A 16,154-nucleotide genomic window follows, 5' to 3' on the forward strand; every position below is an offset into this window, starting at 1 on the left:
GGCGGCCGCGCTCGCTGCCCGTGGCAGCGTCCGCACAGCGCGTCTGGGCACGGCGGCGCGAGCTGCTCCGCGGGACGGGACCTGCTTCAACACCTTGGCCCCTCCGCTCCCAGGGCGGAGCAAGCCCCTCACACGGGGCTCTGCGGGACCTGTGGGAGAGATGGGGGGGGGGGCAGCGCTGGCTACAGGGAAACCTCCTGCACAGAGCCGGGTGACAGGGCTGCCTTGCACTGGGCTGACCTGACCTCGTCCCAGGGTGCTGTGGGACGGGATTGGGTCTGATGCAGCTATCACATTTTGCTATTTAATGAAAAGAAGCTTTTTGGTTTTTTAAGTCTTTCCCCAATAGGATGGGAGACAAGATGTTTGATATCAGAGCCTGGGCTGAATATATCGTGGAATGGGCTGCCAAGGACCCATATGGCTTTCTGACCACAGTGATCCTGGCCCTGACGCCGCTCTTCGTCATCAGTGCAGCGCTGTCGTGGAAGCTGGCCAGAATGATTGAGGCCAGGGAGCGAGAGCAGAAGAAGAAACAGAAACGCCAGGAAAATATTACAAAAACCAAACGAACAAAGAAGGACTAAGCAGCAGGGGGGGAGCCTTCCTTGTGCAAGGCATCTGCTTCTCCTGGTTCAGTACTGTTGTACAGCTGTATCTTGTGTTACCTTCCTCTGAAACTTGACCTGGTGTAAATCTTCCGGAATGAAGGTTTAAGTCTTGAAATAACTCATTTTCCGCTTATCAATTTGTGCTAAAGTTTGCGTCTAAACTGCAATAATTTTTGCTAAATACATACTTCATTTAGATATTCATATTCTGATCAAGCTAGCTTTTGTAAACTCACATGCCATGTGCTTTTGTAAACTTCATATTTGTGGGGGACTTCTTTTTCTAATACAAATGTCAGCAATTGTTTAAATGCAGCAAAATTTAAATTATGGGAGGAAGCAAAACATCTGACTACTACTTATGTTTAAATACTGCAGCTGTTGTATAATACTTTTTCTACTATTGGTTTATTTCTGTAGTAGAACTTTTCTTTTGTTTTCAGTCTCTTTTGGGAGTAGCAGTTGGTCCTTTAACAGTTATCTGTTTTGTGCTTGCTGGATGGGAACATTATTTCTAATTCACATTAACTCAACTAAAGTCTTGTCCACAAGGGGAAGTTACTGTGAAATAAAGTAGGGGGTGAATTTTCAGCATATTAGCTACTCCACACTGACTCCCAGTGGACATTTAGCATGCAGCATGTGTAACATAGCTTACTTTAAAAGTTACCTCACACTTAACCGTCTGCTAAGTATGCACATAGGTGTTAGTGTGCAACAGCTGTAAATTTACTCCAGGTTTTTTATGGCAGCAGCTTCCCTGTGTAGACATGCCCTTAGTTAACACAAATGGCACTCTATCCACATCCTTTATCACTGAGCCCTTTCAGATAGAAACTGTTCAGAACTAAGCTGTAAGCCAACTGCCCAATTCATCTTAACAGTATTCTAAGTTGAGTAGATTTTGCAAAATCTCTGCAAAATGAACAACTTAGTTATGTTATATACTAAACAAGTATCATTCTTGTTTCAGGTGACACTAATAGTATCTCTGGAGGAACAGAATAACTAACTATTTGGATATGAGCAACTTTGAAAGGAATGGCTGAATGAAAAGAGACTGCCAGATGCAGTCTTAGTGCTGTAAACATGCCACAGTTATTGGCCTTTAGTTTCAACTTCAGTTATATTTTTCTTCCCAAAGAATAACTGTATCATTGCAAATGCCTTTATAGCATAATATCATGCTTCAATAAAGCTCACTTCTTATTTTGTTGGGTTTCAAGAAACCTATAATAGAGACTAAAAACTTGAAACAGGATCAGAATAGATGTCATAATAAGAATGAAGATAGTTGGTGTTCCTACTAGTGTTCTTGTATCAGTCCCTTTGCTGATATAAAGGGTAAGAGCAGTGAAAGCGGGTGCTATATCTATATTGCTGAACAGATGAAGTGAGTGAGCAATTAATACCAGGAATCAGAAGAGAAGGCTTGAGTTAATTATTTGGGTTGGGTGTGAAACATCCAAATGCAACCAGTCTTAGTTGGTGCTCTTCCCCAATTTTGTTGTTCAGGACAAATGTTAATGTAATGCATGCTTTTCTCATGACACTGGATTAAATTTTCTCCAGAGTCTCTTCGAAAGGGGTTACACTTTGATACCTACATGCATAATGTGGAAGATTCATTTTAAAATGAAACTACATTGCAAAAATAAATTTGTTACTTTTTTTTCTTAAGATAGAGGGTAATGGTCTTCATTCTTAATACCAAAGGTACTTAAACATCTGTAGCAAGACATAATCTACTTATCAATACTTACATGCCTTAGCTAAATGTTCTTATACTAATAACAGGGCTCCTCCAGTATAGTCTGAATTAGCTGATTCCTAAACCAAATGCATGATGTGGGGATAAGTGAGTAGGTCTTCCATCTCTACTTTCAATCTAAAATCATTTTACTCATTACTTTCAAGTATTTTACTCAGTCACTTGAATTCCCAAGGGTTGTGCTGATACCACTTCCCTTTTTTATACCAGCCCACCGAATATATTGGAGATACCCCTCTGAGGGAAGATACGCGACCAAAGGCATTTGGGTGCCAAAATTCCACTCCCTTGTCATTGCACAAGGAGCCTACAGATATGTTTCCTCTGTGTGTAGGCAGAAGGAAAAGAAGGGCTTTTTGCTTTAATTTTTTTAAACAAATCACAGTAGAGATTGCAGAGGTTTAAGGATTATCTTAAAAGGAACTAGGGTAATGAATCTAAAACCAGCTCCAAAAGCCACCCTGAGGGCCGGACCTATTTTTTTCAAAAAAAGGAGAAACACAAATAAAGCTTTACAAAAGGGGAAGTGAGGAAACCCAGCGTAGCCTTAACAATTGAATTTAGTACAGTGAAGGAAGGGGTAGAGGAAAGGCGGCTGACGAGTGTCAAAGGTCAGGCAAGATGATTTCTTAGCAATTGAATGATTTTCTGAATGTTTTTCCTTGCCAGCATGAGGGTAGGCATTAGATAAAACTTGTTCTGATGTTGCAGCATGCTTTTTTCCCCTTATTACTAATTCTGTTTTTGAAGGCAGCAATAAACATTTTAACTTCCCCCACCGAAAATAAAAAGCTTCCATGTTGGTCACTGACTTCCATGTTGGACTCCAGTCAATGCTATTTCTAAATTTGGTAAGGGAGAGAAGTGGACACTATGATTTATTGCCCTTTTTTCAATGTCATGGCTATTAAAAGGCAGTAGAAGAATCTGAAACTGTCAGTAGATGAAGTCTTGTGTGGCTATAGAATGTGAAAGTAATCTGAATAAGCAAACCAATATGGTAGCCTGACAAAACAAGCAAAGGGTCTGTTTGTTCCAGTAGGGTGTGGATTCCGAGAATAACCAACAACTTAAATATAGGCACCAACATTGATAATTTTAGCAAATGTACATCTGTATTTCTATGATGGTGAACAGGTTGATTCTTTCAAAGGGTGGATGGTGTTGGAAATGAAGAGATGAAAAACTTCAAGGTGCGCTTGCCAAAGGGTTATGGAGCGTAATATAATTGCTGGAAAATAGGTTGCTTCAAAACTTTGACTTGTTACGGGAACAGAGTTCAATTTGGGCTATGGGTATACAAGCAGGCAAGCTGTGACAGGTTCAGCTTGAGATATAAATTAGGAACAAATTTGCATCATGACAGCTGTGCAAAATAAACAGGTTGTGCTCAATTGTCATGAGTGCATATGGGGTGGGAACTGCCACGTGGTCCACCAAAAGCAAAGGAATAGCTCTCCGATCCTTTATCACCCTATCTCCCCACCAATTTAGTACTGGATACCTGCCGCAGCACATGTTGTGGAACCTTTGCAGAAAGTTGTGTAGAAGTCTTTAGGTCAGTAATTCTGGACCAGGATATGAGGCAAGCCACTGAAGGGTGTGACAAGTAGCAAAGGGTAGGCTTAAGCTCCAGGTGTGAGGAGGCAAGCAGGTAAGGGTATGGGGAAGGTCCCCCTGTTTGGCCGCTCCATGGCCCCTTTGCAAGAAGGTAAGCACTGTAATAACTATATCTGTTTTTGAAGTAGGGTGCCGCTCAATTCACAAAGTTCTGGAGGAGTGCCTTGGTTCTAAAAAGGTTGAGAACCACTGCTCTAGGTTCAAATTCCAGGTTCAAGCCATCAATAACCCTCAAGATGGACCAGACAACTTGTGCTTGGAAGGGAGATGACACTATTTTCAAACAGTAAAGGTTACAGGATGAGTGTATTTTATCATTTTCTTAAAGTAAAAAGGGTTATATTAATAGGATGGCAATCTATCCCCTATTAAGTAGATGAAGGAGTGCAAGACAAGAAGTAACAGGCCAGAATTGCGACAAGAGAAACTCGGGTTGGGATTTTGGGAAGAATTTTTCAGTTATGGAGATGGTTAAATGCTGTAATAGACTACCTAGAGAAGTAGAATCTTTCGTCACTGGAAGTTTAAGTGCAGGTTAGCTAAACAGTTGACTAAGATGCTTTACAGAAAAATGTTCTTGCCCTAAGGAGCAGGTTTGACCAGATGACCTCCTGAGGGTCCCTTCCAGCCTTGCTTTTTGCATGTTTTCTATTCATGTGAGTTGGCAACTGTTGGGATACATCTGGCTCCCTGTTGCCAAGCAGGCACTCTGTTGCAAATAATATTGGTAGGACCAGCACCAGTTTTGTTATGCAACATTTAAGGGATTTGTGCAGTCAGCTGGCAAGTCACTTGAAAATAAGCATGTTCTGGTGATGGGAGCTGCTGTTATGGAACCATTTTTAGTTTGCTGGCTGACAGTTTAGAGTGCAGGAAATAGGATTAGTGGGAGTGGACTATGCTGTAGACACGGGATGACCAACTATTGGAATCTGATTCATCATGTCAGCAGTTCAGCTAAGATCCTGTATTTAATTCCAAGTGTCAGTAATAGTTATAGAAGTTACTTTAACCAGTCTAAAAATACTATTAAAATAGCAGCTATATGGTAGATGGTGATGTTACAGCATTTATAAGTAGCCATACCCACCCCATAATTACATTTCAGAGCATTTGACCAGACTACTTGCATCTGGACTAGTGAGGAAGACATCGTAGCTGCCCCATGCTGGCTGGCTCTAGCAAATTCAGCTTACAGTAGAAAAGAACTCACCTCCTGTGGTCAGTTGTATTCCCCTAGACTTCTCGTCACATCATCTTATCATACGTAGACCAAAGCTTTCATACATACCTGTATTGTTGTTCCCCAAATGTTCCTTATTTACCATCAAGCCATTCATGTTGTATTTTCTTAACCATACTGGAGCCAAGCAGCTGACAAGCCAACCTTTGTTTACTTTGAATTAAACAACCTTTCCTCTTGAATTAAACTATCTATCGTAACTTCTTTCCTTTGTCTAAGGCTTACCACCTTCCGCTCTGACAACATTAGCACTTTGATCTTTTCTCTTTCTTTTTTAATCATAGATTCCTGGAGGTTTGCTCTGTTCTTGTGCATAGGAATATAACATACCATCACCTAGTACATATTACATTTCTTTAACATATAACTCCTACACCAACAGTAGCAGGACAACTTCAGGATCAGGAAGCCCACTTTCATAGAAATCTGTATGGAGCTAGCCCTAGAGCCACAGAACTCCAAGCTCAGAGTCCCTTTGACTGTGGAGAAGCAACTGAGGATGCTGGCTACCCAGGACTGGTACCAGTCCATTGGTTATATTGCTCCAGCTACTGCTGCCATAAAAGTACCGTTCCCATATGCTATAAGGCTTATTAACCCTCAAATAGCTATTAACATCTCTGAATGCATAGGGTTCCCCAACTGGAATGGAATAATAAAAAGAACATGTTATTTCCTTTATTTTCTTGGAGTTTTTAAATATGAAGAGTATTTCCCCTTCCTCTGTCAGGCATGTTAACACAGAATGGTCCAGAAAAGTGGATGATGCCAGAATCTTTAACTCTATCCTGGTTTTCCTAATGAGTAAAGGAATGCTTGCCAGAACTGCTCAAGGCGCAGAGAAGTTAATCTCTCTCCAGTACTCGCCAATCCTGCCCTACCACCAGCAGCTACAGTTGATGAAGCCTTGCATGGGGCACCTGCATCTCATAAAACAGCTGGGGCTAACCTTTTTGGCAGGCATGCCACAATTTAAGCTCCTTCCTCTCCCCAAGTGACACTGATCCCCTTCCTCTGCCTAATCTACTACTCTTCTTTCTTGTCCCCTCCCCAATCTGACACTGGTCACACACAAAAGCTACAGGTTGGCCACCCTTGTCATAAAGGAACCTTACCACTATATCAGAGGAGTGCATCAGGAGCTCGGTGAGCAACTGTTCACTAGGGCACCCCTAGGGAAGACCAAGACCGATGGATATAAACTCCTGGAAGGCTGCTTCAGGCTTAATAGCAGGAGAAACTCCTTCACAGTCAGGGTGACCAGACTGTGGAATAAATTCCCTCCAGAGGTGATTCAGTCACCTCCCTCCTCTTGGAGGTTTTCAAGAGGAGACTGGACAGTCACCTTGTTGGGGTCTCTTGACCCGTTGTCTTCCCACCTAGAGCAGGGGGGCTGGACCCAATGATCTGCAAGATCCCTTCCAGCCCCTAACAATCTATGAATCTATGAAACCTTTCAATCATGGACCCAGGCATTGCTTCAACACCTTTCAGCAGTTAAAGACTAGATCATGCTTAATGTCAAGTTTAAGGATGGAAACAGCTTGGCTCTCATAAGGTGCTGTTTTCCACCAGCTGTGGAGAAGTTGTGATCAGAGCTTCTGTTGTTCATATGCTGCCATTCCAAGAACAAAATGTTCTTGAGCAATTGCACTGTGGGTTCTGGGGCTCTATGTGGGTGGCATAGGTGCACTCCCCCAATATCTCCTTCCTCTATTTCTTTTAGACTCATATTAGCAAGGCACTTTTATCTGTCCAGAATGCAGATAATGATGATCACAGTTCAAAGGACAAGAAAGCTGCCCTTATTTTGCAGAAGGTGCATTTGCCACTGTTGAGGAGGGTTTAAATTGCTTGTAGGGTTTCTGCAACAAATTTGCAGCTTTTTTGGACTTGGCAGCCTCAATTTTCACACCTTGAACCACTTACATGTGCACTGTTGCACATGATACCATGTCCTGTTTTTTGCTGTTGTTACACAGCCAGCGGAGGATATTATTTAAATGTACTGATTTAGCCAAACATTAATGCATTAAAAGCACACCCCAGAACTAACAAAGAATGATGTCCCTATGTGTTTATTATTAAGCAGGTCAAAACAGACTGCAATCCCCAAAGACAGACAACCAACATTGCACCCATTAAAAAGAAACTTTATCAAAAGACCTACTGGGGCTTCTGTAGGAAGAGGTAACTTAAAAATCGACAGGATGGTTTAAAAGGCTATGCTATTACTCTAGAAAAAACTCAAACTCACTGTGTTGAGGATTACTTTCTATTTAGAATGTTTTAAAAAGTATCTATCACCAAAGGAAATGCCTATTGCATGAAAAGTTGTTTTTCATTTTTTTTAAAAAGAGCATCTATATTTAAGAAAACCTGAAATTTAGTAGTTGATTTTTTTAATCTAAAAATTTTACTAGCTACAATAGTTTGCACTTGAAGACCTGCCTCAGAAAAAAAATCAATGAAAGTTCATTTTAAATACAGAGCTTTATTACACATAATATAGCAAACAAAGCAGAATAGTTGTAAGCAAAATCAGTCTTCTTCAGTCATGTTGTTTGTTGAAATACCTACCTCTAATTTAATTAATTAATTAACAAAATTCTGCATGCTACAACTATTTATTTATTACGGCTACTGCCATCTGGTGGCATCCAGGAACCTGGCTGAAAGGTATTTGCAGTGCTGGTTGGGTCTTGCGAAGGCTCGTTTTTTCCATAGTAATGGGCTGAAGCATGACCTTTTATTTGAGTACTAACAGGTTCAGCAACAAGCCCCTCCTCGTACTCCTTGGCCTGAAGGAGTTTGTCCTTTTCAGAAACATCTTTGATTTTCAGTTGCATTTCTCCTCTACACTTTTCATTCTTAAGAATTTCCTAGAAAAAGTCATCAAGGAAGAAAGTCAGCCATCAAAGCAGAGATCCATGTAATTTACAATAGCAATCATTATCTAAAACCTACAGCCTCCCCTCTCCCCCTGCCAACTTATATTTATACACTGCATTTTCCTATGCACTCACAAAAAGGTAGTTGGTATTCATTGACTTGTATTACGGTAATTTTAATATTTGATTATCTTGTTAAAGCAAAGTTGAATTGAAATGTTCTACACTTGCTCTTCAAAGCTGATATTAGATCAAACTGGGAGACCTGTTTAAACATACTTATGTTCAAAACATGGATATTATTCACATATAAATCACTGTATCTTTGCACAGGTTTCCACATAGAACCCTTAGGTTACACAGTTACATGACTGCTTGATTACTTGCATTCTCCCCTGTTCACCCTCCTCTCCCTTTCATAATGAAATTATGCAACTGTATGATGTAAAGTCCTGTAGGGGATACTCAACTGAAAAAAACAAAAACAAAAAAGCACTTTACAATCCTGCTGAAAGCTTATCCATTTGAGTCCGTGAAAGACAAAGTTTATCAGTCAAAATTGCCTAACAGGGTATTATGACTGCTGACCTGCAAATATTTACTTCCACCAACAAATATGGAGGTTGTAACAGCTGACTCTTCCATTAGACGTGGAGAGAATGAGCCATGTTGATGCTTCACATAAACTGTACAGTAACTATTAGCACTATTGATCTCCAGTCCGCTATCTTTTGTCTTTGAGAAGCATCAAGCCATCCCATGATCACAGCAAAGTTGGACAGTGGAAAGTTGTGTTGTAGATGGCTTTGGTTGCCTGAAAAAAAGCTATGCATATCATGTTTGTCAACATGTATCTCTTTGGCTTTATCTTGCCACCACTGATTTTTGATTTCCCAGATCATCCTTTGAGCTTTGGCTCTGAAGAGCTGATATGTCTCCTCCTGCTGAGATGAGGTGTCATCTTGAAAAGCAGAATGAGCCTCTCTCTTCTGGTCAAGGAAGGCTTGGACTTTGGCATCATTCTCACTGAACCAGTCTTGATGTCAATGGGTGGTACAGCCAGTGGATTCAGCACAGGTCATATGGACGGCAGTTTTAACCACCTTCCAGACTTCTTCATTGTTGTCTTGTGGGCAGGGCAGAGAGTTTTTCATGGACATACTGCTGGAGATTCTTACAGACATTTGGGTCTTGAAGAAATTTGGTGCTGAGAGTTCTTCTCGTTGCGTATGGCTGTTTGGGGTGTTCCAAAGCAAGACAGATGTTCACAATGGATCTGACAAGATGGTGATCTCCAGCAGTCTTCCTTGCAAAGCTAACATGATACGGACATCCATTCCATCAAGAGCTCTAAGAATAACAGAGTCAAGGAGGTATCCGAGCTAAATGAAAAGAGCACTGTGAAGCACTCCTGAACTTTGAGTCAACTGGGGTAGATACCACCAATGAATCCATCTTCCAACACCCTGAAAGGAGGTCCTTCGCCAACCCTCTTATCCTAGAAGTCTGGTGTGCCGTCAAGGAAACCAAGAACAATAAGGCTGCTGGGCCGGGTGGCATACCTGCTGAAATATACAAGGCCGGTGGCAAGGAGCTGGTTCTGAGATTCAATTAATTTACCATATTTACTTGAATATAAGATAAAGTTTCCCCTTCCCAATCAATGTAGGACAAAATGCCCCTCATCTTACATTCACATATAAGAAAACCACATTAAATACATTGCCTATCTTTGACCTACTGCTAAAAACAGCATTTGCTCAGTAATAAAAACCAACTATGAAACTGATCAAATAGAGTAAACACTGAGCATGACTATAAAACACATGGCACATATGGGCGCAAACAAAGGTACGTTAGTGTAACCCATCTGAATAAGAAATATGATGGTGCACATTGTGTGCAGTTCCCCTCAGCATTGACTTTTTTTCAAGTGATGGTAGGCTAATACACTGAGTGTGTTGTGACTACTTCTTCACTCCCACAGCTGAGCTATGCTTTTCTTTCCAATTTTCAATTATTTTCTTCAATAGCCTTAAACGTCACCAAAGGGGGCCCCAAACAATTCAGCCAGAATCTCTCTGTTGCCCCCTCTCAGCCTGTCACATGATTAATGTGGCCCTACCCTCCATGAGGTGAAGCTGGACCAGGCTATAAGTTTTTGGAGAAGCTTAGGACTAATGACCAAAACACCCAGCTCCAGTCATGAGTGGGGGGCTAATTAACACATGGATAGTATTAGGTACCCTTGTGGGGGCATCTGGGGCACACACACACTGTGAGCAGTGCTGAGCTGCGTGGTCACCATGGCTTGAAATGCTATGGACTCTGCTAGGGCCCGGCCCAATGAACTATATGATAAATCATGAGCCTTTTCATTTGGACTAATATATATAGTTTGTATTCTCTCTAAGTAGGTGCTAAAGTGCTGCTTAAAAATGTGTCTATGGAATACCTGTGCTAAAACTTGCAGCAGTTTCAAAAAGGTAAAATGCATAATTTCCAGGTGAACTAAGTATATGGGTACTATATAAAAATTGGTACAGTTATGTTCATTTCAAGATCAGTTTTCTTTCAAATTTATTTTTCATTTCCACGTGCTCAGGGAGAGCAGGGTCCGTCAGTAAGGAGAGGGGAAGGGGCTGCAGGGGGGAAAGGTTGGGATGAAGAAAAGGGCAAAGGGACTTCCTGCCCTAGATTTAATTTTCCCTGCTGTAGTAGCAGGAGGCTGACAAATTCAAGACAAACCTCCAATACTTACATTCTATACCTGGAAAATTATATCAAATTTATAAATTTTACATATATAGAATAATTATTTGGGGGTGGCCTTATAATCAGGGTCATCTTGTATTTGAATAAATGTGGTATTCCCTGAATTTGGAACAATGGAGAGATCTCTGGGGACTTGAATAATACCAACATTGTGACTATCTTCAAGAAAAAATAGTTCCCACACACAGACTTATCCCCCTCCTTTCCACAGCAGGGAAAATCCTCTCCTGCATCCTCCTGAACCTCTTGCTGAGGAAGTCCTGCTGGACTCTCAGTGTGGTTTCAGGCTACCTGGTGGAGCAATTGACATGATCTTTGTTGCCTGCCAGCTCCAAGAAAAGTGTTAGGTAGGAATAACATCACAACCTGTTTGTAGCCTTTACTGACCTTACCAAGACCTTTGATTCTATCAAAAAGGAAACCTTGCGGAAAGTACTGGCCAGATTTGGATCTCCTGAGAAGTACATCAAGGTCCCGAGGCTTCTTCACAGTCAGATGACTGTGACTGTTCTATGCAGTAGAACAGAGACATCCATTTGTTATCTGAGCTCAGATCAAGCAAAGATACGTCATCGTCCCAACTCTGTTCTCCATTTTCTTTACAATCATCCTAGTTCTCATTAAGGACTGCCTTCCTTCCAGAACTGACACTGAATATCAAATGGAGGGAGGGTTTTTCAACCTGGGTCATTTTCACTCAAAGATCAAAGTACTCAAAACAACCATCCTTGCGCTTCAAATGTGCCATCCTTGCACAAATGAGGAAAGCTTCCAGACTCTGCTGGACCTCTTCGGAGAAGCCTACCAAATGTTAAGTCTCTCTCTCTCTCCCAACATTGAAAATACTTAAAAGTGCTGCATCTGTCTGCCCTAGGCAATGAATGTGCCTCGCCCTCCCTTTTCCCAAATTACTGTTGAGGGAAAGACTCCAGAGGTAGTCAAGCACTTCCCCTACCTCAGTAGCCACCTCTCTCAAAGTGAATGTTGATGGGGAGATCCAGCATAGGATCTGGTGTGCACGTGCCTCCTTTCGGAAAATGCTTTGGTGTGTCTTTATTTATTGTGATCTCCAGAAAACACCCAGTCTCCCCTACGGATGTGAAACATGAATAGCATACCATTGTCATCTCATGAGCCTGAAGAAGTATCATCAGTGGTGCCTCAGGAAAATCCTCTGCATCAAATAGGAAGACCGCCATACAAACGCCAGCATCCATGCTGAAGCCAGTACTATCAGCACTGAGTTGGTGATCTTCAAGCACCAAATTCACTGGACCAGACATTGTTTACATATGCTTAACTCCGAAAACAAGTGCTCTACTCCCAGCTTAGTGATAGCCTGAGAACTTGTGGTGGCCAGAGGAAATGGTACAAGGACACACTTAAGTTGTACCTCAAGAAAACAGATGCTGACTTCAAGAGTTGGGAGAAGCCGACTGCCAACTGAATCCAATGGCACTGCAACCACAAACAAGCAGCAGCCCTTTTCAAGGTAAAACACTTTGCCTTTGAAGCAGAGAAGAGAGAGCAGAGAAAGGGAAAGGAGAGAAATCCCAGCCTGCAGCCTTCACTCCCCTGCAGAAAGACCTGCAACTTCTGCAGACGGATCTATGGCTCAAAGACTGGACTCTTAAGTCACCTCAAGACCCATCAGTGAACTGTGCTTGAACTGAGGAACAGCCTATGATGATGCAAGGAATTCAAAAAGAGCCTCCAAAATAAATGAGATTAAGACTAAAATAAAGTGAGAACTCACTCCTATAGAAGGGTGTGAAAAAAAAAAAAAGAACTCAATAGTAAAAGGTTTTATTTTGTACAAGAAAAAGCTTTGTATACCACATACAGTGTGAGAAGGATAGCATGTGACAGCTTGGGAAATGAATGCATAAAAAAGCAAAATCCTATACCAAGTGTAAAATATTATCTAGAGTACTATGAAGTCAAGTCTCCACTGTCATGATATAAAAACAACTTTAAACCATTTCTCTCTTCTACCCTTATTTGATAGCTACTAGTATGTATCTAATATAATTCCACTGATTTCCATGAACACATTATAGGTACACCTAATGTAAGCGTTGCATTATTAAGGAACAAGCACATGTGAATGTGACTTAGGGAGAGTCAAAGTCTTTCTCAGACCATGTTAGGAGAATAACGTTTAGGAATGCAGTATTGATCATCCTTGAAAACACGATTTCATCACAAAAGTCTGAAAAGAAATGATATTCACTCAATACTTTGTGTAAAAATCGTGTCTTTGGTTCTTATGGAGTCTGGTTTGCTTTTTTAAATATAAAAGGCACTCTCCCTTCAATTTAGGATTTTTATATGAGGAGTCTTCACATGAAAAGCTGTATTTAAAACAAAAACCTAACAGTGTAGAACTTACAACCAAAACACTGCAGCAAATTAGAACTTTTAAATTTGAAAAGATTGTTTAGATCTAATGATCTAAGGCAGGGGTGCTCAAGCCCTGGCCTGCAGATCAAATCTAGCCAGTGAAACCATGGTATCTTCCCACAGAGCTCTCCTTAAGTCCAGAAATTTGGCAGCAAGGAAGCAGTGGCAATTAATACTGCTGCTGGAGTGGCCCATTAGGGGCCACGCTCTTCTTGACCTGCTGCTCACAAACAGGGAAGAATCAGTGGGTAATGTGGTAGTGGATGGCAACTTGGGCAGCAGTGACCATGAGATGTTTGATTTTAGGATCCTGAAGAAAGGAAGGATGGAAAGCAGCAGAGTAAGGACCCTGGATTTCATAAAAACAGACATGGACTCACTCAGGGAATTCATGGGCAGGATCCCCTGGGAAGCCAGACTGAGGGGAAGAGGAGTCCAGGAGAGCTGGCTGTACTTCAAAGAAGCCTTAGTGAGAGTGCAAGAACAAACCTTCCCAGTATGGAGGAAGACTAACAAGTATGACAGAAGACCAGCTTGGCTTAGCAGGGAACTCCTCAGCAAAATAAATCACAAAAAGGAAGCTTGTAAGTGGAAACCTGGACAAATAATTAGGGAAGAATGTAAGAGCATTGCTCATGCATGCAGGGATGAAGTCAGGATGTGCAACTGAAGTTGCAGTGAGCAAGGGATGTGAAGGGTAACAAGAAGGGTTTCTACAAGTACATCAGAAGCAAGAGGAGGATCAGGGAAAGTGTGGGTCCCTTATTTAATGGGGGAGGCAACCTTGTGACAGAGGATGCAGAAAAGGCTGAAGTATTCAATGCCTATTTCACCTCAGTCTTCACAGGCAAGGTCAGCTCCCAGACTACTGCACTGGGCAGCACAGTTTAGGGAGGAGGTGCGCAGCCCTCAGTGATGAAAAAGCAGGATACGGACTACTTAGAATAGCTGGACATGTACAAGTCCGTGGGGCCAGATGGGATGCACCTAATGGTGCTGAGGGAATTGGCTGATGTGACTGCAGAGCCATTGGCCATCATCTTTGAAAACTTATGGCAATCAGGAGAGGTCCCAGATGTTTGGAAAAAGACAAACACAGCAGCCATATTTATGAAAGGGAAGGAGGAGGATCCAGGGAACTACAGTCAGCCTCACCTCAGTCCCTGGAAAAATCATGGGACAGATCTTCAAGGAATCCATTTCTAAGCACTTGGAGAAGGTGATTAGGAACAGTCAGCATGGATTCACCATGGGCAAGTCATGCCTAACCAACCTGATTGCCTTCTAGAATGAGACAACTGGCTCTGTGGATGAGGGGAAACTGGTGGATGTGGTGTACTTTGATTTTAGCAAGGCTTTTGATACGGTCTCCCACAACGTTTTTGTAGGCAAGCTAAAGAAGCACGGCTGGATGTATGGACTGTAATGTGGGTAGAAACTTGGCTGAAACATCAGGCTCAGAGAGTAATAATCAATAGCTCAATGTCTAGTTGGCAGCCAGTATCAAGTGAAGTACTCCAGGGATCAGTCCTGGGGCTGGTTTTGTTCAATGTCTTCATCAACAACCTAGAACATGGCACAGAGTGCACCCTCAGCAAGTCTGCAGATAGTACCAAGCTGGGGGGGAATAGTAGATACACTGGAGGGTAGGTTTAGGATTCAGAGTGACTTACACAAATTGAAGGATTGGGCCAAAAGGAATGTCATGATGTTCAACAAGGACCAGTGTAAAGTCCTGCGCTTAGGACAGAACAATCCCATGCGCCAGTCCAGGCTGGGGGCTGGCTGCCTGGGCAGCAGCTCTGCAGAAAAGAAGCTGGGGGTTACAGTAGACAATAAGTTGAATATGAGCCAACAGTGTGCCCTTGTTGCCAAGAAGGCTAATGGCACACTGGCTGCATTGGTAGGTGTGTTGCCAGTATGTCAAAGGAAGTGATTCAGCACTTAGAACACACCAAATGAGTGACTTAGCTCTCCATTTTGGAAGCATCTATTACCAAGGTGAACTGAAATATTTTATTAAATGGCTAAATTTCATCAGTGATGGTGGAGGGGGCAAGCTTTAGTTAAAGTGCCCCCGCCACCATTTTTCAGCGTGGGGACACAGATACGTGGGATGCTCCAGACACTTTAATCAGAGCAGCTCTTGAAACTGCTCTAATTAAAGTGCACCCCCAGCCACTCCCAGAGCACGTGTATAAACACTAGGGCTGTGCAAAGCTTTGGTCCTCGATTAGATTCAGTGGAGATTTGGCCCGATTTGGTGGCTGAATCTCTGAATCCAAATAGAATCAGAGGACCCTTGAATCTCTCTGAATCGAATCGGAACCTTCCAAATCGATTCAGAGATTTAGACATAGACACAGCTTTAAATGTTTTTTCTGCATGCCTCTAGGTACCAGGTGGCTTGTGAATGCTGCGATGCTGGGGCATGTGGAGTGTCCCAGAGGAGCGTGGGGGGCTCCCCAGCACGCTCAGCAGCATACCCAGAAATGGACTAGAAGCAGTTCTGGTCCACTTCCAGGTCCGCCAAAGAGCATACAGGGTGGGGGGGCCTCCCTGCAACTCCTCCCCCCAGCTCAGCAACTGGTGCTTCCTGGGTCTGGAGGGGCACCCGGGGTCCCCCCGCAGCCAACGGCCAAGCCAGAGGGGCACGGGGGTCCCCAAGTGTGCTCCCCAACGGACCTGGAAGTGGACTGGAAGTATGGACCTGTGCTCCTGTGGGAAGCTCCATCTGCTCCACCATCACAGCATTCGTGAGCCGTGCCCGGTACCTTGAAGTATGTAGTAAAATATAGGCATACCTCGGAGATATTGCGGGTTTGGTTCCAGACCACCGC

The 16,154-nt window shown here is 42.6% G+C and overlaps 2 protein-coding genes across 2 annotated transcripts in view; one reads left to right on the top strand and one right to left on the bottom strand.

The window, feature by feature from the left end:
- SMIM15 (small integral membrane protein 15) overlaps nucleotides 1–2,295 on the top strand; it is a 2,527-nt gene extending 232 nt beyond the window's left edge. Inside the window, exon 2 of the mRNA XM_019517817.1 lies at nucleotides 336–2,295. Within this exon, the coding sequence (XP_019373362.1) occupies nucleotides 351–587 (237 nt within the window). The 5' untranslated portion in view covers nucleotides 336–350 and the 3' untranslated portion in view covers nucleotides 588–2,295. The remainder of the gene's footprint in view (nucleotides 1–335) is intronic.
- Nucleotides 2,296–7,719: 5,424 nt separating this feature from the next.
- Nucleotides 7,720–16,154, bottom strand: part of NDUFAF2 (NADH:ubiquinone oxidoreductase complex assembly factor 2) — a 15,828-nt gene continuing 7,393 nt past the window's right edge. The window contains exon 2 of the mRNA XM_019517818.1: nucleotides 7,720–8,127. Within this exon, the coding sequence (XP_019373363.1) occupies nucleotides 7,873–8,127 (255 nt within the window). The 3' untranslated portion in view covers nucleotides 7,720–7,872. The remainder of the gene's footprint in view (nucleotides 8,128–16,154) is intronic.

The sequence above is a fragment of the Gavialis gangeticus genome, unplaced genomic scaffold (genome assembly GCF_001723915.1).
Source record: "Gavialis gangeticus isolate Ggan-Ray unplaced genomic scaffold, GavGan_comp1, whole genome shotgun sequence".
NCBI classification, from domain to species: domain Eukaryota; kingdom Metazoa; phylum Chordata; order Crocodylia; family Gavialidae; genus Gavialis; species Gavialis gangeticus.